Source organism: Uloborus diversus, chromosome 6, assembly GCF_026930045.1.
Source record: "Uloborus diversus isolate 005 chromosome 6, Udiv.v.3.1, whole genome shotgun sequence".
Classification (NCBI taxonomy): domain Eukaryota; kingdom Metazoa; phylum Arthropoda; class Arachnida; order Araneae; family Uloboridae; genus Uloborus; species Uloborus diversus.
The window spans coordinates 27137610-27165407 of record NC_072736.1 but is presented as its reverse complement, the minus strand read 5'-3'; the positions used below and the strand labels follow the sequence as shown (position 1 = coordinate 27165407).

At 36.1% G+C, this 27798-nt stretch overlaps 1 protein-coding gene across 1 annotated transcript; it reads right to left on the bottom strand.

Annotated features, from left to right (window-relative positions):
- Nucleotides 1-1046: 1046 nt before the first annotated feature.
- LOC129223915 (uncharacterized) lies at nt 1047-27653 on the bottom strand. Its single transcript, XM_054858295.1, has 6 exons — nt 27579-27653; nt 27478-27506; nt 16103-16342; nt 14418-14676; nt 6656-6883; nt 1047-1235 (listed from the first exon to the last, which is right to left on the bottom strand). Exons 2-6 carry the CDS (start codon nt 27479-27481, stop codon nt 1127-1129), a joined length of 840 nt encoding a protein of 279 aa, XP_054714270.1. The 5' UTR covers nt 27482-27506; nt 27579-27653; the 3' UTR covers nt 1047-1126.
- Nucleotides 27654-27798: the final 145 nt, after the last annotated feature.

Below are 27798 nucleotides of genomic sequence, written 5' to 3'. Positions count from 1 at the left end.
TAACTTCTTTTAACACTAAGTAACGTTTTATAAACAAATTTATTCATTCATTTGTTATTATTTTTATATTTTGTATGGACAAAAAAAAAAAAAAACCCCTCAGACATTCACAATTTTTTTACAAGTATTTTACGGTCTTGGAGAGTGGACCAGTTATGTTTTCGTTTTCACAGCCCCCCCCCCCCCAACGTACAAAGAAAAAAAGGAATAGAAAAGGAGAAAAAAGGAAATAATCTCACCCGGGGTGTTGAAAAATTTCACACATTTTGAGCAATCCAAATGCTGGGGAGGGGGGGGGGGGCGAGTGGGGGATCTTTTCGGGGGGGGACAAAGAAATATTTTTTTGAATTCCCGTGGTGGAGTAAGAATGTCAAGTTCGGGTCAGCTAGAATACAATTATTTTAAAACAATTTTAAACATAAATCATTCCTTTTTTGAGCAATCACGATTGCTCAAAAAAGGACAGTTTTGATGTCTTGACTTGACTGTTTTGATGTCCTATGATTTTATTTTCCCCACCTCCCTCTGCAGCACCACCGTTGGCCGGCCCCCTCACGATGCTGCTCCTCTAGCGAAAACCGTCTCCAGGTCACGTCCATATCCTACACACACACACCCACCTACGCACACATACACACACCTACACACACACATATATGCACAAAAACACACACCTACACATACACACAACTACCCATACATAAACATACCCCCCACGCAAACACACAACTACCCACACACACACATATCCCCACATACAAACATACCTCCCCCACACACACAAACACGCACGCCTGCATACACACACTCATGATTGCGAAAAACATAATTTGAATTCAAGAAGTCAAAGTTCAAATTAATTTTTCTATTCTTTTTTTTTGTTCAGTGTAACAGATTATAATTCGGAAAACAATATTCAATCAGACAAGCATGTGGAACTTGGAAGATTTGAAAATTAGTAGGCATACGCCAATGGATACCAGCTAAATACCATTACCTAATGAATGAAAATCTCCTTTGAAAATAACTGCAATCCTTAAGGTTTTATGCAAATATTTATTTCCAAACTAAAACATCACAATTATAATAATAGATTCTATACAGGTGAGAAAGAGAAAGAAGACAATTAGTCATCAAACTTAGGCCTCTGGAAATTTGTGTTGTAACGGTTCATCTTTTTCAAAATTCGGTAACGCTCTCTTCTTTCTTCTTCAGTCTCTGGCTTGGGATGGTACCTATAACAATTGCACCAGTTGTTAATATTTAAAAGGGGTGCAATGTGGATGTTGATTTTTTTTAACCATCAATGTTGTTTCTAACATGGATGTTTTGCATTCAATTGCTTTTTATATTAATGTATTACAGTGGAATCAAATAAATCTTTAAGAATGTTAATATGCTTAAAATTGAGGTGAAAGGTTCATTATTAATTAGTTATGACAGCTATCCCATTTTAAAGAGTTCGATATAGTTAGTTGTCAAAAGTACATTTTTATTACAGATGAGGGAGAACAGGGGTGCCCCACCTGGGATTGAAAATGTTTGGGGGTGGGGGTTAAGGGGTATTTTTCTTTTTGGGCAGGCTCTTGCTTTGGGGGGGGGGGGGTCTTTGCAACATTTAAGGGGGAGGGGAATAGCTCTTAGGGGTGTGGGCACCCCTGCAAAGAATATTGTATGTTATTTAAGTATTTCCCAAACATAAACATGTGTTAATATTATAGTTTCTTACTAAATTACATATAAACATATATCATAGTTCACCGCTCTCAAGAAGTAGTTGATTTTAAAACAAGACTTGGAAATCATGGGTGGGAGCTCAGATTGAAAATTTAACAGAAAAAAGAAGCATTGCTTACAGTGTTAAAACAGCTTTCACTTTTCGTGGAAAAATGAGTTTTTTCTTAACTGGGTTAATATTTTAAGCTGCAGTAGAAAAAACAAATAAGTTCAAATGTTGCCAACAAATAGAGAAATTTGTTGCAATAAAACCCACTAACTACAACAGACTGTAAATCTAACATGTTTTTATTGCCCCTTGAAAAGTTATCCCTCATGGAATTTGCTGGTTTACAGTCAGTCTAAGAAAGGGTTTTCTCAAACTGAGGGATGATTCCCCGGGGGGAATGAGGGGGAGGGTACAAGTGACCAGATGAAAATAAAAAAAAAATTTGGTTAAAATACTTGGTTGGTACACAATTCATCTAACCTGAATTTACATTGTGGCTTTTTTTAATTAATCACGATGGTTATAAAATGAAAACAATCAATTTAAATGAAGCATCTATATTCGTTAAACAAATATATATTCAAGCAATACTTTTGCCAAACATGGATTTGGAAAATTGGACATATCACTTTGGACAAAATACTTCACGGTGTATCTCAGTGAATCACAGGAAGCTCTACGATTATATCCACTTGTGTGCGAAAAAGCATTTTCACTCGTGGCAATAAACACAAAGTATAAAAAAAGAACTTGATATTACTAGTGACTTGGGTTGCTAGTGACCCTTACTCAAATGCAACCCAAGAATAGGAATACTATTTAAGGAAATACAAGCTCATCAATCTCACTAACTTATTTTTCTCTTACCAGTACTTCTTTAACTAAAATTGGAACTCATAATGTTGTATCTCATGACACTAAAAATACATGTCTTGTTTCTAAAATAATACCTGCTTTTTTTTTCATATGCCCTATACAATTTATTGCGTTAGGAGGTATGAAGGGCTCTTTTCTCAACAGGGGGGTATGTAGTTTCAAAAAGTTTGGGTTTTTCGCTTTCTATGCATAAAAAACATTAATACTGTGCAAAATGTAATGTCCAAAGAAGACAGACATAACTAAAACTTGGGAAGAATATGACAAATAATGAGTTTTGCAAACAATACAATTATTTTTCAGAAAAAAGCAGATTAAACAATCCTAATTTACTGATATACAACACAATGATTAAAAAAAGATTTAAAAAAAATGTTTTCCCTTTATTCTGTTCATAGTTCTGTCCTTTTTTGTCTTAAGAGATATTAGCTTCTTCTTTCCACAAAATTATTTCTTTCATACTTTTTGCACCCGTGAGAAAACTTTCAAGCATGGTTTGCATTCCTATTGGTTCTTTGATAGTTTATAATTTTCTCATAGGTTGCTTGGTCATAAACTATTAGTTATTTCACTCAAGGCCATGTTTAAGGGGGAAAGTTTTAAAGGTTAAAATACTCCCATTAAATTAAAATGAATAACTAACTTAATTAAAAAATGGATTTAATTAAATTATTTTTTATAGTTAATTAGTTAATAGTGTTCTCCTTCTTTAATTTTTCCCCATTTTGAATAGGCTTGAGAATTATAGATTCCCACACTACCTTTGCATGAATCCAAACATGAAGTTATGTTTGGAAAAGTCAATGATGAAAGAATGGTTGAGTAGTATGGCAATGCTAGGCATACAGGGGAAAAATTATATTACTATTTCTTCAAGGGAGTATTAGGTGGATTTCACTTCACATAGTAAAAGAAGAAAGCTTTCGTGGAAAAAAAAAAGTAGAATAGTGCTTAGTGCAAAATTTCTAAGTTCATTAAATTCCAGATTAATGTTGCTTGATTAGAATAAAGATCAGCATTAGTTGATATAAAAAGAATGTGTTATTTTTTCCATTTTTTAGAAAATGATGAATTGTACATAAAAGATTTTATTTAAAGTGTAACATAAAAAAAAGACGTTATTGTGAGCAAACTAAAATAAATTATTTAATTTTGATTAGTTATTTTTTCTTTTACACAATAAGTTAAAAAGAAAAAAAGTTTGCAACTCTCCTTTTCTTGAAATCCTGCACCTGGACCTTATTGCTTTTATTGGATACCTTTTCATTCATGCGCTTGTATCTTTGCATTGAAGAAGTGGTTGTTTGTAAACCCAAAATACTTCGGCATTCGTATGTTACAAGCAAATATCAAACACATCACCTCACTTCACACCCCAGGGCCCGTACCTACCACCATTTTTGGTTTAACGGGTTTATGGGACCCTGAAGACAGCTCTGATTTTTCGATCCAGACCAGAAGCCGAGCAATCCCTGGTCCCGAATCCTCAGATCTTTGATTCACCTATAGGAATTTGTGACCATAACATATTTAACCCAAGAGAAGTCGCGTTTCCCAGGGCTGTGGAGTCGGAGTCGGAGTCGGACTGATTTTGAGGTGTCGGAGTCGGAGTTGTTAGAAAACATGTCGACTCCGATTCCGGGCTTCTTTTTTTCTTTCCCTTTCGCTGACTCTCCTTGCATTTTTTTAAAAACTGACTTCCAATTGGTTCGATTACATGTATGAAAAGATACTAATGAGAAAATAACTGCCATTATGGCAATCAGCTAGCTTGAGTGCTTACAGAACTTTCTGTAGCCGTCCCCTAGTTTGCTTGCTTTTTAACTTAACTAATAGCAACTGTCAGCAAACGGTTTTGTTGCCTAACATTTTCAAGTAATCACTTACAAATAAAAATAGAAATATAGTGTTTTGTTCGATCTCAGCTGTAAAATAGTAAAAGAAACGTAACAAATTAGTAAGTTGAGGCCCGTAGCTAATGTTGAAATGTTTAAGGGTGAACAGCAAATTCAAAAAAGTTCTGGCGCGAAAGCACGAATCCAAAAGATCCGACGAAATAATCTAATGGTTTTTTTCTTTATTAAGACTATTTATAAGCTTGATTCTCACTAAAAAGTATGGAACAAAATAAGTGTAAATGATTTCTTGATTACAACACTCAATAATTGCAGTTAATCTTAAAAATCTTCATATTAAGGTTAACTCTAAAGCAGCAAATAAAATTTAAATAAAAAATTTTACGAATGAGAAACATAGGTATAGTAAAAGCTATTCATACAAATTTGTATACCGCCGCATTTTTGTGTAAAATTAGCTCCTGATGTATATGCGCCCTAATTTTCGTTGCAATTTTATTGATGAAATATAATTTAAAATATATTCGCGAAAATTTTCAGAATTAAAGTATTTATATTTTTTTATAAACTCTGAAATTAACTTTGGTTACCATCTACCAGATGGGTGTCACCCGGGGCAAATCACCCCCTCTCAAGAACTTGGATTTAGAAAAAAAGGTTTTTGTTTTCCCTTCAAAAATTAAAAGCACACGATTTGATCAATGTCTATTTGTTAAACATTAAAGGGGAGCAAATTACAGATAATCCTTTTCAAATTATTTAAAAGGGATTTTTAAGTCATCTCACTTTTTAACTCGTAACTATTGGAAAATTTGATTTTTAAATTGAATTTCTGATGTTGTATGCGTCTTGGGTTTACAATAAAAACAAAATGCGAAAATTTTCATAAAAAGGAATTAATACTTCAATCTCTGTTTAGAGGTTTTCCCCCCTTCCCCTGAAGGGAGAGAGGGAGTTGAAAAAATACAATTTAAAAAAAATCCGGAGTCGGAGTCGGGCGTTTCAAAATCCAGGAGTCGGAGTCGGCCATTTTCCTTCCGACTCCGCAGCCCTGGCGTTTCCTTTTGTTACGCTAGTGCTCGCGCTTTGTTCTTTTCTCCGCCGTAGCGATCCGTGAAACGAAAGCAGAAGAAAGGAAGTATCGGGGGAGAAAATGGACACCTGACTAGGATGGTGCGCTATTGGTTTAAATGACCAACATACATTTCCAAAAAGCTATGCAACCTTGAAATACCAAAGAAAATTCTCAGAACTAAGCGTGTGGGCTGGGGAGAGTCTGACCTTCAGCTACACAGATGGGCCCCATTATTAGGAATAAGGGGTGATGGGATAGAGCGAAATATCTGACAACGCGCGGGGAATTGACCGAAGCGCGACTTCTCAAGGGTTAACATGCACCAGTCACCATTGAGGAACACGAAGGATCTTCGACCAGCTGAGTTTAAAACTGGGGACCCCTTCCGTTACAAGTCAGATGCCTTTCCGATCAGGTCATTACAGCCCTACAAATACCAAACAGCTTGCGCATGGTATGCACAGTAACATAGTGTCTGAATGGCAAGCTATTTTGCTGGTAGGTTACGCCTTAGCCTTGGGGCGGCAACTCACAGCTTAACTTTTATAACATTGTTTAGTTAAACTTTCTAGCTTCAGACATTTATTAATTTTGAATTATCTTTTGTTTGTCAAAAGTAAAGCTTGTGTGAACATCACCTCAGTCACAAAATTAGTCTTTATATGCAAGGGCATAGCCCAGATTCTAGTTAAGGAGGCGCAAGCCTTAGCATAGGCACAGCAAAATAGTGTGATATTTGTTTTGTCCCCCCCCCCCCACAATACAGACTTCGGAAATTGCGTGAAATTACAGTCCTCCTCACCCCTTAAAAAAAAAAAAATTATGCTATTTTTGGTCAGATGAAGGCAGAAAAAGCAGTTATGTGGTTCTTCCCCAGAAAATTTTCGAGATTAAAGTCTTAAAGCTGCAATTTTAAATTATCTTTGATGACATTTGGAAAGAAAGTAGGAGGGTCAAAGATTCTCTTCTATTGAGGCAGTTGGACCTCCCTGCCCTTTTCTGGCTATGCCCATGTTTATATGTAAAAGAGATACAAGTAAATAAAAACTATCAATTAATAAAGTTTGAAAATAGCACAAGCTTTTAAAAATATATATATATAAACTTCAGCTTAAAACATACCTCAGTGTATGAAGAATATTCTCTACATATGTTTTGGCATCAAACATGTCGGCCGCTTCCACTTGCGTCAGAAGCTCCGTGCGAAATGCCTGTTCTTTACGCAATGCTCGTTTCAGCTTGACCTTGGCAAAGACAAACTTCATTCTCTTGCGCAGCTTCCTGAGCTTGTGCTTCCTCATTTTGCGCCTACGGATCACGATCATGCGAACAGCTTCCTTCTTTGAGAGCCTAGACATAAGCAAAGGGAGAAATTATGAAAAGACGGGATTTATTTAAAATTTCTATTTATATTAAAAGTTATAATCAATAAGTCAATGGCAATACAATCTAAGGATAAATATGGTCAATATATGATCTTAATGATTTTCACTTTCACTGACAGGTGAATTTTCTCTTTTTTTTTTCATCAAATTTACTTCCCTGAATCAAAGCATAATGGTAAAATCTAGAGACGTACCAAGTAGCCAAGTTCCGAGTACTCGGCCGAGCAATCGAGTACCAATTACATTTTAAGAATCAACGACACACACGTGATGAATTTTGAACTCATTAAAATAATGGTACAGACCTCTATGTACATATAAAAGTTTTTTAAAAAAATTCCAGCTGAAATTTAATCAGGCACTAGTTAAAAGATTTTGTTTGTGTCAAAAATTTTACAAAAATGTAATTTTGAAACTTAAAAATAAACAAATAAATAGAAGTTGTGAAGAATCCAGTTGGAATTAAAACAAATTATAGTTCTAGTTCACCAAACATATATGATTTTTAAAAGCAAATAAAACAACGTTAAAAGCACAAATGTGCAGGAATATTGCACACATGTTTCTGCATTACAAGGAGCGTCTTTTTCAAAGCATAAAATGTCAGCTAATGAATGTAAAGACATCCAACAAAAAAATTCAATTTTTGTCGGAGGTCTTTAAATCCATAAGCTCAAATTTTGTGCATTGAAAAGACATTCCCTGTAATGCTAAAACACGTGTCTGCAGTAAGACTGGGCAATATACCAATATATCAATATATATCTTTTACCCCGGTAATGATACTTAGATTTCTATCCATTTGATACGTTGTTTGAAATGGAAATATGGGACATAATTACGGAGAAATTGAAATACTGACTCAAAAATACATAATCTTTGATAGTTCTGTGTGATGGGTGAGTGTTTGAAATTTCAAGAAATTATCTGCATTCTTCAATCAGTTATTATTTATTGACAGTAAAAGGGAAAATTAATGGGACCCCCCAAAGGTCAAATATCAGTTTAGTAGACCTTAGTATCCTTAGATTGTAAGGTGGGTCCAATGTCAGTTTAGTCTCCGGATCCCATCCGCCTGTAAAGTTTTCAAATGCGGGGCTCTTCTAAGGACCGTGCCCCTAGTTTCTGACAAGGCTGATATGGCCCCTCGTGGGCCCTGAAATGTGAATGCGTGTTGGTTAAGAAAGCATCTTAATGCAACAATTAAAAATTAACCAACTGAGGTATCAACACGATTCACAATTCTAATTTAACGTAAACCATTGATATTACGCTGAATAAAAGCTTTGTGGAAAATACTGAAAAGAAGTAGTGCAACTTCGGTAAGTCGAACTTTGATGAGCCGAAAACTTCAGTAAGCCAAAGTGAATATTTATTCCCGTCTAACTGAATGGAGAAGCAATGTTATTTATTTTCGATAAGCCGAAGTTCGTTGAGTCAAAATATTTGATAAGTCAAATTTTATTTCGTGACTGTCGTCAAAGTTTCTTTGTTAACGTAACTCAATAAGTTGAAATAGTGTTTTTTTTTTGCTTTCCAAAAAGTATGAACAAAAAGAAAAAAATCGACACCATTGCATTGCATCAAAAGGCTTCTAGACAAAGTGGATCAAATTGATCTCGGACACCGATTATTTGAACATAACTTGGCAAGTTTTTTTTCCCTTAAATTATCGCTTACTTCATTTCATTTGGAAGAAATGAAAAACCTGCTCATAAGGAAAGTCACAGCTTTTATTTAGTGCAACCAGAAAATTGTGTGCCCCATTCTCCCTCTATAATGAACACCCCCATAATCTGAACACTTTTGTTCCGTCCAATGAGTGTTCAGAATAGAGAGTCCAGTTTACCTCGTCATTAGTTAGTAGAAAAGGATAACATCAGGTTGGGAAGGTGTCAATAACATCTTTTATTAAAAAAAAATAAATAAATAATAAAATAAAATAAAATAAAAACTGCATAGAGGTACAATATCTAGAGATCGCACTTCGCCTCACTTGGAGTATCATTTCGATCTGCGAAATCCATAACAGACTTGAAGACGAAACACCTAGCAAAAAAAGCTTCAGTCGTTTTTCGATTGGTGGTGCCAGAAAAAATGAAAGTGCAAAAAAAGCAGCAGATGTATCGCATGTTTTTATAGAATCCCATTTGAATGTCCCCCACTCCCTGTTTGATGTTTTAAAAGTATCCGAGGACTATTAAATGAGAGAAAAAATTTCTACTCAAAGCAATGCTTGATAAGATTAAAAAAAAAAAAAAGTAAGTAAAAATTGTTATATCATACATAAAACTATAAACTAGTTTTCCAACCTATACAAGCTCTTGAATTTATAGAACTATATTCTACATTTATTATGTCAAGTACATATCATTTTCTTAGAGCAACAATAAGACATATAATCCCAGGAATAACAGTAAGATAGCCTACTGTTCCCTTGAAGCGACGATATTATCTTTGATACATTAATACTTGATCACTTTTTTGCTCATATTTTAAATTTAATGAGTGTCAGTGGTGATATTAATTTTTTCTATATAGTTTGCTTTTCTTATTCGATGTGCCGAATTTTCGATAACACAAATTTTTTTTGCTGTCCCTGCAACTTCGACTTATCGAAGCTTCACTGTGTTTCAAAAAAATAAAATAAAAACAAAAAACACCTAATGAGACTATTCGTGTCATGTATTTATCTCATTAGAGGTGGCGCAACTCATCCCTTTTGGGCCGCATAAGCTGAACGAATATAACTTATAAGTTCGGAATTATAAGAGCGAAAATATTGACTCCTTTCATCACACACAGCACCACTTGAAACGAAATTCAAGTATGTAGTGTACCAATTTTAAATCATTATCGCTGGCAGCCCAGATGGAACGAAATAGAAACTGAAACTTCCAACCTCCCTGTTGTTGCCAGACAGTTTCTGTGCATGTGCAGACATAGTGTTCTTTGTGCAAGTTCTACGCATAAACAAAATTGGAGTTGAAATGATTATACAAAAGCAAATTCTCGCTTGCACGGGCATAGGGTTCTTAGTGAAAGTTCCACGCATTTACGTACTTGGGGTTTTTCGACTTCAGAGTTTTAGAGAGCTATCAAGTATGTAAATAAGAGAAGACATGTAAAATAAGACATTTCGATTTGCTTTGCGGTTGTTAAAGTGCTTTTTGAATGATGTCATTTATTAGATGATTGGTTTACCAAGATTTTCCTAAGACCGTCGCAAGAAGATAAAAAGTACACATTTTTAGCATCATGGATCTTATAATTATAAAAAAAATAATTTAAATAAAAAAAGGCTAGTAATTTATTTAAAAACGCCAAATACTACATCAATTTTGATATTCAGATGTTTTCAAAAAAATTTTTTTTTTAATTTTGTGAACTTATTTCCCCAAAAATATTTAAGTTATGTATCAATTAGCAGTGCATGCATTTCTATGTGAAAGAAGCTATTGCTCAACTCTGTAGCTCCTATAAAAATGTTATAGCATTTTAAAGCAAAATTTTTCAAAATACTACAAAAGTTTTCCCCCACTGATTTCCCCCCTTTCATTTGCTGTAACAGCTGATTTATTCTTGCTTCTCTGCTTCTTAAAATATTTGGGTACATGGGTGGTATGGAGATTTGATAATTTGGAAAATGAACGTAAGTTTCCGTATTTGAGAAGTAAAGTCTTTCGATCCGTCGTTTTTTCGCGCGTTTGATTTCAAGAAAATACTGATTGCGTTGTTGAATATTGACATTTGAAGTGGTATCGAAACTAGCGGGGTTATATCTTTTTCATTCAAGATCCGATATTTCATTTGATATGACTTATCAAACATAGTTTGCGGAATTGGGGTAGCATAAATTAGGATTTCCGATTCTCTGCAAAACATTGCTTGTCGTAAAAAAACGAAAATAAACTTGCATTTCTGAACTTGTATAGTTTTCGCAAATCATGTAAAGGAAGAAAATTTTAATGTGCAGATGATTTAAATATGGGTGTTGCACCCCCCCCCCCCTCGAAAATTTAAATGGCACCTTCCTCCCCGACTAAAAATCTTATTCCCCAATAATGAGGTCTATTTCACAAAGATTTAAAAATTTTCAAGTACCCTTTGTAAAATTTCAACAATTTGGTTTGTGCTTGAAACCCCCTCACCACTTGAGTCGGAGGAGGGTCATTGTAGCGAATATTACTGAAAAAATTACAGAAATATTACTTACTGAGGGCTTTTATCAATTTCAAATCTTGATATGCAGATATATGTCCATGTACCCCCCCCCCCCCTGAAAATAAACATAACCTCTCATTAAAGAGACTAAAATCCGTTTAAAAACCCTTCGGTAAAGTCTGTCTCATGCACCCCTCCCCCCCAGGAAGGGCACTTCTACTTCAGCTATTATTATTAGAAAAAATTACTGAAATATTTACCGATCAAGATTTAAGATTACTTTTCTCTACTGCAGATCATGTAGCTAGGAGTGCCAGATCTCCCCAAGTGCATTGCCCCCCTCAAGTTTACCAAGCCTCACCCCTCAAAAAAAAAAAAAAAAAACAGGATCCTCAGAAAAAAAAAGGCTAAATCCTTTTGAAATAACATCTCTGATTCTTTCAGTTACATAAGTTTGCTTCATGCCCCCCCCCCCCCCCATGGGCATATCTCAGCTTTAGCAATTATTATTGGGATAAACTAATTTAATATTTAGCTTTCAAAATGTTCGATGGCTTCCCTCGATTGCAGATCTCAATGTACAAAAGCACATCTCCCCACTGCGGCGACACACCTCAATTATACTGAGCGTCATCACCCCCTCCCCCCCCCCCAAAAAATGGGCTCCCCTAGAGAAGAGTCTAAAATCCTTTAAAAATAACTCCTCTGATAGTTTTAGTGGTATTGTCAGCCTCATGCCCCCCCCCCCCCTTCAAATGGGCATCCTAGCTTTATCATTAGAATAAATTGCTGGAATATTTACATTTCAGGATTTTCATAGTTTTTTCTCTATCGCAGATCTTAGTATATAGATCATAATGCTGGGGTTGCCAATCCCCAATAAGTGCGATAGACCCCCTCATTTTTAATTTTACCGAGTCCCCACTAAAAAACAAAAGTCCCTACTTTCGCGACTAAATACTTTTAAAATATGTTTCCTGATAATTTCAATGGCATAGTCAACTTCAAGACAATTACCCCCCCCCCCCCCCACCGAATGGGTACCCTGCTCTAAGCATTATTATTCCTCTAAATTGCTGGAACATTTGCTTATCAATGACTTTTCTGTATTGCAGATCTTATAATGTATGCGATGTAGCTGGAGTGCCAATTTCCCTCCCCAAGTGCGGTGGCTCCCCTTAATTTTATCACCCCCCCAAACAAAAGAAAAATGATACCCTCTCTTTAATTGATTAAAATCCTTCTGTAAAAAATTTAATGCCATTGTCTACATCATGATCTCTCTCCCCCGGCAAGGGCTGTTATTATTCTTATAAATTGCTATTTCTATTATTATTTGCATAAATTCTCCTCCCCTGTCAAATTTATTGCGCTTCCCCCAAAACGCGACCTTTTATTTAAGAGACTAAACTCCTTTTAAAAATAGCTTCTCTGATAATTTCAATTGTATACTCAGCATCAAGCCCCCCCCCCCTCCCCCAATGGGCACGCCTGCTTTAGCTATTATTATTCGAATAAACTGATGGAATATTTTCTTTTCAAGATGTCCAATGGTGTTTCCCTGTAGCATATCTTAATATAAAGGGGGGGAAGGAATGGGACTTAATAAAATTGATGGGGGTGTCCATTCACCCCGACTGCGATGGGGACTTCACCCCCTCAATTTTACCAAGTCCCATTTTCCCTTAAGAATTGCGACCCACTAATAAAAAGACTTAAATTCTTCTAAAGTAATTTCTCCAAATGTTTATGTGGTGTAATCTGCTTCATGACCCCCCCCCCCCCCGACAAAAACACATGAGAATCCTTGCTGTAGCTATATTATTAAAATAAATTGCTAAAATATTCATTTACCAAGATGACCTATGGCTTTTCTCTGTTGCAGATACTTATGTAATAGTCTTTGCAGTCCCCCCCCCCCCCATAAATATTGAATTTAATGACCTAAATATATCGATATATCGAAAAAAATGATATTTTGGGAGCGATAATCACAGTATTAAAATTCTGATATCGCCCAGCCCTAGTCTGCAGTGTTCCTACACCATTTGTGGTTCTTTGTTTCATTTGCTTTTATTTTTTAGGCAAAGGTATTTTTATATTTCTTATGAACAATTTTTGTTTGCAGCAAAAATCCATTTAATAATATAAAAATTTCATATTTTCTATGCTTACCTTTTTCGCCCCATTTTTAATAAATAAGTTTTATTAACTTTGGGGGCATTAAAATAAAGATTTACTCTATAAAAGCACAACAAATTATATTCTTCTCAAACTTTAAATTTGACTTGTAAATGATTGCAGTATATTATATGCTTGCACTTTTTTATTAATTGTAAAATCTGTCTTAAAAAATATTCATCTTTTTACAACTACTCGGGATTGGGCCAGTATCTAATAAAAATTTGGCCGAGTACCAAGTACTCGATACGTCTCAAGTAAAATCGAGGAAAAAAATTGCTTGTCTGCCTACAATTCAAAAACTTCTGTCTCATGAATTTCAGGCATCAAGTTTGATGCCTCATTCGGAACTCTGGGAGTATCTTGCCAAAATATCTGCTTCTCAGAGACAGACTAATGTAAGTCATATAATCGCTACTTTACAAGAGAGAGGGAAAGTAAAGTAACAATGTCTAAAAAGCACAAATCCGCAGCTTACTGCAGACATATGTTTCGTTGTTTCAGGGAATGCCTTTTTCAAAGCAAAACGTAGTGAGCTTATAAACGCCGAAACATATGTCTGCCATAATATGCAAATTTGTGCTTTTTAGACGTTGTTACTTTACTGTTCAGCACAAAGGTATTTATTTATCTTATCTGAGAGGGAAAACATTGTGTGTGGTGCATACAAAGGATGGGAGGCACTCTTTCAACACTGGATAATAATTACAAAGGATTTTCTCTTGAAATTATGTTCACATGGTATGATGTGGAATATTATTCTACATACAATGTACTAATAAACCAAATATTGCAATTTTTGATCTTGAGTTGGTCTAGCTCTGAGTTACAGAAATGACTAACAACCACTTAACGTCTGACCACAGATTGTATGGAAAGACAAACATCCGTTTTGCAGCCGGAAATGGACGAATCTATTATTTTTTTACCAATGTCAGCTTTTGCAGAAGCGCAGTCTCATTCAAATGAGCGGAATACATGCATTATATTTTTTACTTTTGCCCCTTATTCACATAAATTTGTCTTATCAGGACGTTTGAAAATTCCATGCAATCTGTGGTTGGACAGTATTCCTAACTCAGAACAAGACCAAAACAGTCAGGGTGCTAATGGATTTCAAAAACGAGTGCCTAATCTGAGTAAAGCAATCTCACCCAGGTAATGGTTTGTCTTTGATTTCCTTGTGATTGACATCAGGATCTTGAATCGTCTTCCATGCTTGTGTGACGTCTTCGTACACCTTTAGCCTATTGGGGGGGACAGTGGGCATGTCTAAGTTCCAGTGAGGGACACCTGTTGGTAACCATTTCCCTCCAAAAGGAGATGTTCCAGTTGTGCTGTTTGATGAAGAATCGAAAAATCCGGTCAGAGGAGAGACACTGGGAGTGATCTGCAGAATGCTAGAATTAGCAGCTGAAGAAATAAAGAAATGAATTAAAGATGCCAGTAGGAAAAAGTTTTTCAGCAGTTTTTAATATAGATTAAAACATAAAATAACCTGCAAGGTAAACCAACCTTATATATCATCAATTTCTTACTATATTATGAAAATCTAACGATGGCACCACAGCAGTCAATGAAATCTTTGACATGTTATGATGTAGAGAAGTCAGGCTGCATTCCATAAGCAATGATGATGATATTTCAATGTCATGATATTTAATGATATTTCAAGCAAAGACAAAACTGGAATAGAACTATCATACAAATATATTGAATACTATATTTGCATTTATTCGACAAAATCATTATAAATGAAAATAGGTGCCAAATGAACAGGCAATATTTTGACACTTTAGATTTTGGTCGTACTTTTTGGCACAACCCCTAAGTTTTTGGACAATTATCCTTGTAAGATAAATAAACACCTTTGTGCTAAACAGTAAAGTAAGAAATAACAGCGTCAAAAAAGCACAAATTGCCAATTACAGCAGACACGTGTTTTGGAGTTACAGGGAACACCTTTTTGAATGACTGAGCTGGCGGTATATTACTGAAATTCTCAACATAGAACTGCAGAGTATTTTGCTGCCAAAGCTTCATTTTCAAAAAATATTTTGAGGTCAGCACCTGAACCTTGACATTTCTTCTTACATCATCAAAAGTAGCCTAAAATGCATTTTTAAGAACCCAATTTTCAAAAATTACTCGAAAATTTCAATTTTGAAACATTTTTAAGGGAGTTTCCTAAATTCATCTCTCTCACCTAGAGTCTGAAAAGATAGCCTAAAATTGAATTTTTAAAACTTCAAAACTTCATTTTTATAAAATTTCTGAGTATTTTGTTTAAAAATTTCATATGACCCCTCAGAAAATGGTAAGCTAGACCTGTCACTGGTTGACTTCATATTCAAACGAGTAAATTGGGAGATAAATTGAATAAAAAAGTTATGACATTAGACAATTAAAATAAAATTTCGTAACTAAAATGCTCAAGATCTAGCAGAATTTACTCAAGGATATTTTTAATCATTTTATCAGAAGTATACAAAGCATGTTGAGCAAAAATGCAAATCTATTCTTCAGTTTAATACATTATGTAACAAAAGGCAATTAACTATTATTAACAGTGTACACAGTATACAGCTGCAGAAAATAAATTAAGAATATCGACATTTTGCTACACTATTAAGTTTTCTTGGAAATTAATTTTCTTCATAAGTTCAGTTTGAGCAAATAAAATTTATTCAAACACAAGCAACCATCCCAATGTTTTGCATCAAATACATTTGCTCTAAATTTAACTTCTAATTTGCAGACAACAAGTCAACAGCTCTCATTAGTGAATAAATAAAAATTATGCCAACAACTTCTTTCAAAATTGAAATTTTTATAATACCTTTAATGTCTGCAAGATTGAATGCAAGCGTTTTAGGAAGTAGACTCTTTAGGTGTTCAGTATATAAACTAGATGGAGACATTTTCGGAAGTTGATTGATCAGTTTCATGTGCTTGGAGCACAAACTTGATGCATGCTTGGTGTATGAACTTGATACAGGCATTTTAGGAAATTGGTACGCCAGCTTCAAGTTTTCAGTCCACAGACTAACTAATGGCCTCGGAAGCATCTTGAGGAACACTAAAATGTCAGACAAATACTTCAATCAGGAAGAAATAGAGATAGAGAGCTTACATACAGAATTATAACAAGGAATGTTTAAGGTTATAGTACTCCTAAAATGTGAACTTTCAAATACCTTTTAGATTTGAATAAAAATAATTTCCAAAGCAAAATAATTACAGTAAATAGCACTTTCAAAAGAGCTATAGAACCAAGGTTGAACTGTTTTTTTTTTTTTTTTTTTTTCCACTTGAGAAAAACAAGAGAATAAACCGACACAGACGAGGTACAATTTTTTCCCACTTTTTTTAATGAAAAGTTCTAAATTTAATATGCACAAAGCAATGATTAATGAATACGTTTTCTTCACTTTGAAGGAGCCTTGTTCCATCAAATTATCACACATGCATTTGTATGTACGCTATATCGTGTGAAATATTTTAAGTGAAAATGAATAAGAAAAAAAAAAAGGTGGGGGGATATTAACATTACTTTAAAATGTAATTAGTAGCTATCATAAAAAATGCCCATTTCAGACTTGGAGTTAGTTACGAAAAATCATAATCTATTACTGTTCATGAGGGTATCTTCCAGGCAATTCCATGATGAGGTCAACCAGATGATCAAATTTTCAAAATTAAAATTTCTAAACAAATGAGGTGTCATTTTACAGATAAAGAGTTGTATATTTTGAAATGCCTGTCTAAAATTTGATCACTTCAGTTATAAATAAGTTACAGGAGCATAACTAAGGTCAACATCTTGAGTATTTTCAAACCATATTTAGTGACTCTCGAACAAATTCTGTTTTTTCCAAAAAATACATACTAATATTATGAATTGAGATGAATAACCATTTAAAGATACAATGTGTTGCTGGTAATTTTGCAAAAATGTGTCAAAATATAATTCATTTTTGATTTGTAAAAGAATTCCTTTGGAGTACATTAAGTGTTTTACGTCCGACACCAAAATGCGCAGTTACTTATGCTGAGCCAATAACTTTAAAGCTACATACATGTATTTTTGCGTACAAAATAAGAATTTCAATCTCTTTGATATAACCTATTTTCATTTTGTAACAAGTGAATATTTTTTACTAAAATCTAGGTGTCGGACGTAATTTTTTTTTTACCTCTGACACCATTTACATCCAACACCTTTAAATAACATATGTTTTCAACTGTGTTTTTCCTTTTTCTGCCTTTAATTTCAAAGTTAAAGTGAAACATACATAAAAAACAACTTAGTGAATTTATAGTATATACATTTAGGGTTGATAGGGGTAAGTAGGACCCCTTTTGAGAAAAGGTGTGTTGAATGAACGTAACACAGTTGATTAAGATCAATTCCTACTAAGTCATGACAGTTGTCTTTAGAGATGTACCGAGTAGCATTTTGACCGAGCAGCGGAGTACTCGGCCTTTCACTACTCGGCTGAGTACCGAGTTCCAATTATGTTTTAAGAAGAACCACCGACACACACACACATGATGAATTTCAAACTTATTGGAACAGTACTATAGACCTCCATGTCCATATAATAATTTTTAAAACAAAATTCCAGCTGAAATTTAACTATGCATGATGTAAAAGATTTTGTGTCAAACATTTTAAAAAAAGGTAATTTTCAAAATTAAAAATAAACAAATAAATAATAAGTATGATTAATCAAGTTGGAATTAAAACAAATTATATCAATCTATTTTAGCAGGGGTGATTGTGAGTTCATCAAAAAATACCTGAAAGTTTCAAAGCGAGACCAGAGGGGGGGGGGGGTAATCTTTGGCTTCTATTACTTAAGTGCATCTTTGCCATAGTATTAAATGGTTCTGAGTCAAAATATTGTGTGTACATTTGATTAAATTTTTAATGGGTTACAAAGTTACTTTTGAGTTGGTGTTATACAAGTTATCTTGACATTTGTCCATCTTAAGGGGTAGGTGTTCATCTTATGGCTCTTGCAGGTATTATATAATTTTAAAAAACTGCGGAGGTAGGGAGATAAAAGTATAACAAAAAAAATATATAATTCCGGTATTTTCGGACATTAAATTACCGGAAATACATCTGAAAATACCGGAAATTCGGTAAAATACCGAAACACAATCACCCCTGATTTTAATTCTAGTGTGTGGGAAGGGGGGGGGGGGGGGGTGCACAGAAATTTTGGGGCCTGTCACAAATGACTTTTCTGGGTCTCCCTCCATATTGTTTACCTCTATATTTCATGCCTAGTTAAAAAAATATTGGGCCCCCTACAGGCTTGGGCCAACAGGTGTCCCTTCTCTCTCCCCCCCTCTTCAGGCCACTGGTTCTAGTCCGCCAAACATACTACTGGGTAGTTCTCAAAATTGTGGGAACAAAAACGATGCTTTTGAGCCATTTTTAAAATTTTGGAATTTGAAATCAATTTTGCTTTTATTGCATAGCATGTACACCTAGAACATCATACACAAACATAAAAAGACAGCAGGTGTTGATAAAAATTAATAAATAGCAAATTTAATGATCGATCTGTAGGTAACAGATTTTGGACATCATCATAGTGAAAGTTTCAGTTTTTGAACTTTCCCAATGAAAATTTTATCTACTTTTAAATTCTGCAATGAAAAATAGAGGATTTATGAAGTACATGAATGACCTTATATACTGGTCTTAAAATAATAAAATTTTGTTATGGTTTCGTAGAATCCGGAAAAAAAAAATCAATTTTGCCAGCGCAGGTGATAAAGTCGCTAAAACCGACGCTGTTGGCGAAAACCTGAATTCCTCCCTGGTAACCCTTTGCTTATCATATGCTGCGAGTTGTCGCCAATCGGGGTTTGCTTGGAGATTTTTGCCGCCTTTGTTTACTATTCGTTACGATCATAACTTGAGTTTCTACTGTTATTTATGTAAAGTTTAATGCATAATGTATTGTTACAAATTCTGTAAATAGTAATTATTGTAGGAACGTAACCTGTAAATAGTTTCCCGTAATGAATATACAACCTCTTTTTCATTCGGCTAAAGTATACGACCCCTATTTTCTTTCTTTTCATTGATAACGGTCAACGCATTTCAAGAAGCGTGTGGAATATTTGAGAAAATTCTTTTCGGTGTATTTAAGCCGTTAGCGATGGATAAACAGTTAGTTTCGATTGAGATTTTCGAACTGAGTGCATTTTTGCTCTGTTTATAGCGAGGCATTTCGCTGTGTTGTTTTCGTATTTGGAAGTAAATACATGTGTAAACGTTGAGTTTACGGTGTTGTGTGATAATTGCTTTATTGCTGATGAATAATTTAGTAGTTGTTGACGATCTTTCCTGTACATAGTGTAAATAAATTTCCTGTGTTTTTATCAAGAACTGTGTCTTCATTTCAAGAAAGCGGAAGTCGCACCGAATCCGTTACAATTTGGCGCCCAACGTGGGGCTTCTTCTGGACTTTCTTGGAGTAAGTTTGACTTTGGACATTTTTTCATAAAGACTGTTTGAATTTATAGACTTTGTTTTTATGGTGATTACTCGCGCAATGGATGACCAATTAAAACAACTTCTTGACGCAATCACCTCTGTAAAAAGTGATCTGACTGCAAGTATGTTGGCAAATCAAGACCAGTTAAAAAGCGATTTAACGGTGCTGAAAAAGGACTTAACGTCTAACCAAGAAGAAATTAAAAACGACCTTATTTCGGTAAAGACTGTGATGGAAAATAAATTTAATGACATAGAGCATCGAGTTGATGCAATTGAAGAAAAATTTGATACCGTTGAAAGCCGATTCAATGCTGTAGAAAATAAATTTGAAGAAGAAGATAGAAGATTTCATCTACTTAAAGAAGAGATCTTTAAGGACGTGGAAAGGAGATTGGCGACCGCGGAAAGCAGCTCTGTACAGTTTGGCACTCCCACATCGGTTGCTCGACCGTCCATTAAACTTGCCACATTTGATGGGAAAACTTCGTGGCAAGTTTACAAAACTCAATTCATGATAGTGGCGGAAGCGAACGGATGGGACTCTGCTACCAAGGCCTGCCATCTTGCTGCATCCCTGAGAGGTGACGCAGCGGACATTCTCCAGACCCTTCCGGACAGCCAGCGCCTGGATTTCGCCGCCCTCACATCTGCGTTGGAGCTTCGCTTCGGTGAGAAGTGCCAGAAAGATTTCAGCCGACTCCAGTTGAAGTCCCGTTTCCAGAAAACCGGGGAAACCCTGCAAGAGCTAGCGGCGGACGTCGAGAGACTGTCTCATCTTGCTTTTTGCGACTGTCCTGCGGATGTTCGAGACAACCTGGCACTCAACTACTACATCGACGGGGTTCGAGATCCAGAAATCCAGAAAGCTCTACGGATGGCGGATGTCAAAGACCTGAGTTCTGCTGTTGTGTATGCGATGAAGTTGGAGGCCGCCCAGCAAGCAACCCGCAGAGATCGCCATTCAGTCCGCGGCGTGAAAACTGATGAGTCTGATCCGGTTTCGTCACGCTTTGCTGAACTGGAAAAGCAAATAAAAGAAATTGCAGGAATCCTCAAAAGGACTTCGGCTCCCAAGTACCAAAATGGACAATCACTTAAGTGCTGGAAATGTGGCGGCGAGGGTCACTTACGAAGAAACTGTGAAGCTCGCCAAGAAACCAGAGGGAAGAGCACCTCTCCCTCCCAGGTCCAGGAAAACTAAGTCATGGCAATCTCGCGGGGCGGAGGTCGCCAAATTGGAATGAGCCCCATCTTAAAGTTTTCCAGATTTCATCGACGAGTGGCGGCAGTAATGGACTGTTTGTCTACGCATACGTGAACGGGTTTCCCTGCGAACTGATTATTGACACTGGAGCCAATGTTACAATCATTAGAACAGATGTGGCTCGTCAATTTGGACTCAACATTCTATGGACGCCGCCCTGTGTTACCCTCCAAACTGTGACAGGTGACAAGATCGAGATTGAAGGTAAAGTAAACTTAGAAATTGTGTTTGGAAATGCCACTTACCATCATACGGCATTCGTTGCTGCTATCACAGACCCCTTCATTCTCGGATTGGACTTTTTAAAGAAGTATGACTTCAACCTCGACTTCAAGACTAACGAGCTGCACTCGACGAGAGAAGACATAGCAGTCTTTCCCGCAGAAAGTGATGTAAAATCCGCTCATCAAATAATAGCCCAAACAGATTTATCGATTCCCTCAAGGTCAGAATCATTAATACCTGGCTCCCTTGAAGAAAGCAATAGTTTTCGATTTGGACTCATTGAATCCCCCAACTTAAGCAATAACCCAAAAGGAGTGCTGGTAGCATCTACGCTTGTGGACCTTTCTAAAGATGTAATTCCTGTGCGAGTCGTCAACGTGAATGAAAGGCCAAGGAATATCCGGAAAGGTGAAGTGTTGGCAACTTGTACTCCAGTAAACTGCATCATTAGAAGAATCAATTCCCCCGAGACTGTGTCTTCTGAGTCCTTGAAGTCGAAGTTAATTGGGAGTGCGCCATTGTCGAAAGATCAAGGAGCTGCTGCGGAACAATTGGTGGACGATTTCAAGCATCTGTTTTCATCTACATCGGAGGATGTTGGCCGTACGAATTTAACGCAGCATAGGATCTACACTGGAGAACACCCCCCTATTAAACAGCATCCAAGACGACTACCGTTCGCCAAGAAGGAAGAGGTTGAGACCCTCCTGAAAGAGATGCAGGAGAATGATGTCATCGAACCTTCGTCCAGTCCTTGGGCCTCTCCCATCGTCTTGGTCCGAAAGAAAGATGGCTCCACTAGATTTTGTGTCGATTACCGGCGGCTAAATGAAATCACCAAGAAAGACAGTTACCCTCTTCCACGGATAGACGACACCTTGGACACTCTTTCTGGACACAAGTGGTTTTCTACTCTGGACTTGAAGAGCGGCTACTGGCAGGTTGAGATACACCCTGATGACCGAGAGAAGACAGCGTTTACAACTGGACAAGGCTTATGGCAGTTTAAAGTGATGCCCTTCGGCCTCTGCAATGCACCAGCTACGTTCGAGCGTCTTATGGAGACAGTGTTAAGAGGACTTTCCTACGAATCCTATCTGGTCTACTTAGACGATATCATCATCGTAAGACGCAGCTTTGAAGAACATCTGGCAAATCTTAGGAAGGTGCTGCAAAAGCTTAAGGAAGCCAATCTGAAGTTAAGCCCGTCCAAATGTAATTTGTTCCGCCGGGAAGTGAACTACCTTGGTCACATCATCTCTTCTGAAGGTGTGCAAACCGATCCAGAGAAGGTATCTGCGGTCAGGAGTTGGAGTCGTCCCGAAAACATCCATCAGTTGCGAAGTTTCCTGGGACTCTGCACGTACTACAGGAAGTTTGTGAAGGGTTTTTCCAACATTGCACGACCTTTGCATAAGCTGACGGAGAGCAAGCAAAAGTTTGAATGGTCCAAAGAATGCGAAGATGCATTTCTACGACTGAAGGAGGCTTTAACATCAACGCCTATCCTCGCCTATCCTCAGCCTGAAAAATCCTTCATCCTGGACACTGCTGCGAGCAACGAGGGAATTGGAGCTGTTTTATCCCAAGAAATTGACGGAAATGAACATGTCATCGCTTACTGGAGCAAATGCTTATCAAAGTCGGAGCGAAATTACTGCGTCACCAGAAAGGAGTTACTGGCCCATAGTGAAAGCTGTAGAACACTTCCATCATTACCTCTACGGCCGAAAATTTCTGCTTCGGACAGATCATGCCTCGTTAACTTGGCTTTTGAACTTCAAGAATCCAGAAGGCCAGATAGCCAGATGGATACAGCGACTCCAGGAATATGACATGGAGATCAAGCATCGAAAAGGGTTATCTCACGGTAATGCTGACGCTTTATCAAGGAGACCCTGTCCTGAGAACTGCCACTATTGTTCTCGAATCGAGAAACAGTATGGAACGACTAGCCCTACCGCCTATCAGGTGACAGTGACTCCAACATCATCAGAACCTGATCCATGGAATGATGACCAAGTTCGAAAAGATCAACTTGAAGACCCCGACATAAAACCAATTTTAGAGTTCATGGAAAGTGACAGTCGACGCCCTAGCTGGCAGGACGTTTCCATCTTCAGTCCTGCAACAAAAAGATACTGGGCTTTATGGAACTCACTCCATTTACGGAACGGCGTGCTACACCGGAAATGGGAATCTGACGACGGCAAGACATCTAGGTGGCAGTTACTACTTCCTCGATCCAGGATTTCAGATGTTCTGAAAGAAATACATAGTAGTGCGACTGGAGGACATTTTGGTGTCTTGAAAACTCTCAATAAAGTTCGGGAGCGCTTCTTCTGGAGCAAGGCGAAGGATGACGTGGAGAAGTGGTGCCATTCTTGTGACGCCTGTGCTGCGCGTAAAGGACCGAAGAAGAGAAGCAGAGGGAAGCTACATCTGTACAACGTTGGAGCTCCTTTCGAACGAATTGGGATCGACATCCTGGGTCCTCTACCAAGAACTGCTGATGGGAACAAATACATTCTTGTTTCCATCGACTACTTCACCAAATGGCCGGAAGCATGTCCCATTCCAGATCAAGAGGCTACTACCGTAGCAGAGACTCTAGTCCAACATTGGATCTCGAGATACGGAACACCTTTGCAGATTCATTCCGATCAAGGGAGGAATTTCATCTCTGCTGTGTTTAAGGGCCTATGTCAAATTTTCGGAATTGAGAAAACTAGGACAACACCACTACACCCACAATCGGACGGCATGGTGGAGAGATTTAACCGCACAATCCTGAATAATCTCTCACTTATGGTATCCAGAAATCAACAGGATTGGGACAAGAAGCTACCTTTGTTCCTGTTGGCCTACCGCAGTGCTGTCCACGAGACTACCGGATATGCCCCATCTCAGATGCTCTTCGGACGAGAGCTTCGGCTACCTTGTGATCTCGTCTTCGGTCGTCCTCCGGATGCGCCTTCATCGCCTCAGGAGTACATCCAAGATCTCCAGGCCCGGTTGGAAGACGTTCATAACTTCGCACGAGAGCGAATCAACATCGCGGCGGAGAAGATGAAGACCCGATACGACACAAGGTCTACTGGACATGAATTCAACGAAGGCGACAAGGTTTGGTTATGGAATCCCATCCGACGGAAAGGTCTGTCACCCAAATTGCAGTCGCATTGGGATGGACCCTACAAAGTCCTTAACCGACTGAATGACGTCGTAGTGAGGATCCAAAAATCACCTAATGCAAAACCTAGGGTTGTACATTATGATCGGTTAGCCCCATACTATGGCCATAGTTCATGAGTATTACGTAAACAACCATGGTTGATAACATAAAAGTTGTAGATAATTTTTACTTTTAATGTTTAGTAATATTTCTTGTTATTATTGTGTTTTCTGTATCTGTTAGTTATTAATTAATGTGTATATTTGTAAACTTGTGATAGAAGTTTGGCACCCTTTCTGGGGATTGTACTGCCCGGGACGTGCAGTCCTTAGGAAGGGGGCAATGTTACAAATTCTGTAAATAGTAATTATTGTAGGAACGTAACCTGTAAATAGTTTCCCGTAATGAATATACAACCTCTTTTTCATTCGGCTAAAGTATACGACCCCTATTTTCTTTCTTTTCATTGATAACGGTCAACGCATTTCAAGAAGCGTGTGGAATATTTGAGAAAATTCTTTTCGGTGTATTTAAGCCGTTAGCGATGGATAAACAGTTAGTTTCGATTGAGATTTTCGAACTGAGTGCATTTTTGCTCTGTTTATAGCGAGGCATTTCGCTGTGTTGTTTTCGTATTTGGAAGTAAATACATGTGTAAACGTTGAGTTTACGGTGTTGTGTGATAATTGCTTTATTGCTGATGAATAATTTAGTAGTTGTTGACGATCTTTCCTGTACATAGTGTAAATAAATTTCCTGTGTTTTTATCAAGAACTGTGTCTTCATTTCAAGAAAGCGGAAGTCGCACCGAATCCGTTACAGTATTAATTGTGCAAAATGCCAATACATTAAAGAAATTAACATTATAGTAGCCTTTTTTATTAAGGTTACAAGACAGAAGATCATATTGTAATATTGAATAAATGGACAGAATTATCGGCATCTAGATCGTAACGCAATTTGGACATCTCACATATATATATATATATATGTTTAAGAAAAATGATTTTGCTTCAAAGATACTGCATAAAAACATATGAAAACACTTTAAAATGATTAACAATTGATTTTGAAGATCAAAAAATACTTTTAAAACATATAAATCACATATTTACTACTCAAATAATAGCATTGTCAAGATCGTAACTTTTGGCCATACATGAAACTTCCAACTTCCTTTTTTTCTAAAATTTTTTACACAATGAATAATCTGTCTTTAATTTTTTAATTTGTAGAAAATATTATTAAAAATATTCAGTTTGAGATTCATACCCTCAATTTTGTTTTGAAACATTTGGAAATAATAAAAAAAAATTTTTTTTGATGATACATTTGCTCAGTTAACGTTTTGAAAGTCCAAAATTGTGCCTTTTAGCAAAAAAAATATTTTTTTAAGGGTATTTGAAGAGTATTTTTTCCATAATTTATGTCAATTCTTGCCTATTATTATTTTACACAAAATTTTTTGAGTAAATTAAAATGAAAGTTATTTGGTATTGAAGCTTCAAAGTTGAGGTCTGTTTGCTCCCACCTTTTGAGAACTGCCCTAAAATAAAAATTTCATACTTATTACACTGCTCCATTTGTAATAAATAAGTTTTATTAACTTTGCGGACATTAAAAAGATTTGCTCCATTAAAGCATAACAAACTTCATTATTCTGAAAATTTAAATTTGACGTGTAAATGATTGTAGTATATTATATGGTTGCACTCCTTTATTAATTCTAAAATCTGCCTTAACAATATTCCATTTTTTACAACCACTCGGTATTGACCGAGTATCTGATCAAAATTTGGCCAAGTAATGAGTAGTTACCGAGTACTCGGTACATCTCTAGTTGTCTTGTATTTTACTAATACAAATATTTCATCAGAGTTGCTTTTGATTTTCAAATCCTCACTGTTATGGGGAGAACCACGCACCCCATAGTATGGGGACCTCTTATAGCAAAATTGTACGGGATAAGCGGGGCCCCTCCTCTAAAACAGTTTTTAATAATATTTTACTCAAAAATTCTGATTGCCGTATGCACTTTAAGTTAAACTGTACATGAATGTTTAATAATCATAAAAAAAATAAATGCTAACCGGGAAATACTTCTTTGAAAAATGCTGCTTAAACTTGCCAAAAAATATTTTTCAGATTTTTTTTTTTTTTTTGACTAAGTTCTCTGACCTAGAAAAAAAAATTTCACGTAACCCAAATATATGCAAAACTAATTACTGTGATGAACCATGACATGATCAATATAAAAAAGTATAAAAACCATATGGATATTTCAGTTTTTAGGGGTGACCCACTTTCCCCAATCAACCCTACTTTTGAATTTCCTTGGTAAATTTTGTTTCAGTACATGTAACCTATAATTTACATATTTATAACTGTAATCATTATGTATTTACATTTAAGAGCAATAGTTTATGTCGAATATGAACAATTTACGTCCAACACCAAGCTAAAAATATTTTTAAAATAATTTTATTCTTTCTAATATCATTTGAAAACTGTGAAATATGTTTCAACCATAAGTATACTTTAGAATTATGCTGTTTTTAAAATTAAAATGTAAGCCAATTCACAGACTTTTAATAATTTTTAAGTGAACCATCAATTTTACTATTTGTGTGTTTATGTTTGACACTAACACTTTAAATTTTTTTAATTTATACTTTAGGGATCTATTTTGAAAAACTGACATGATTTTTTTATTCACTGGTATGTAGTAAATATCTTGTAAATAAATTTGATCATTTTGGAATAGTTTATATCTGGTAAATGGAACTAAAACTGAGAAATTTTTCTTCATTTTTTACGTCCGAAACCATGGAATTGCCCTTCCAGCAATTTAACAAATCACTGAACAAGGCATTATGCCGGGTCTTTCTAAAGTTAGATATACATTTAAAGCTTCAATGACAAATTAGTAAGTAAGAAATTTACACAATGATAATATTATTTGGAACAAAATAAAGAGAACATTTAACATAGTTTAATAGTTTTAATGGAAATTTTAATTTTAGTTACCCATGCGATGCAAAAGCAAAATCAACAAAGTTGAAGTTGAAGTTGAATAAGAGTCTTCAGACTCCAGGTTGATGAGAGGACTGCGTGAAAATCAACAAAAAAAAAATCAAAACATTTCTTTATAGTTGCCACCTAAAGTCCCTATGATTTCGTTCGACTAACCAGTTGACCGATGAGCGATGACTAACCGATACTATCCCCAGCGTTCTGTGATCTACCGGTTAATGCACCGGCTACCGTTTTAAGCTGTTGTTGATAGGTTTACTGAAGAGCATGAGCATTAGCTGTCACGTGGTTAACTAATCGGTAGCTACCGGTAGT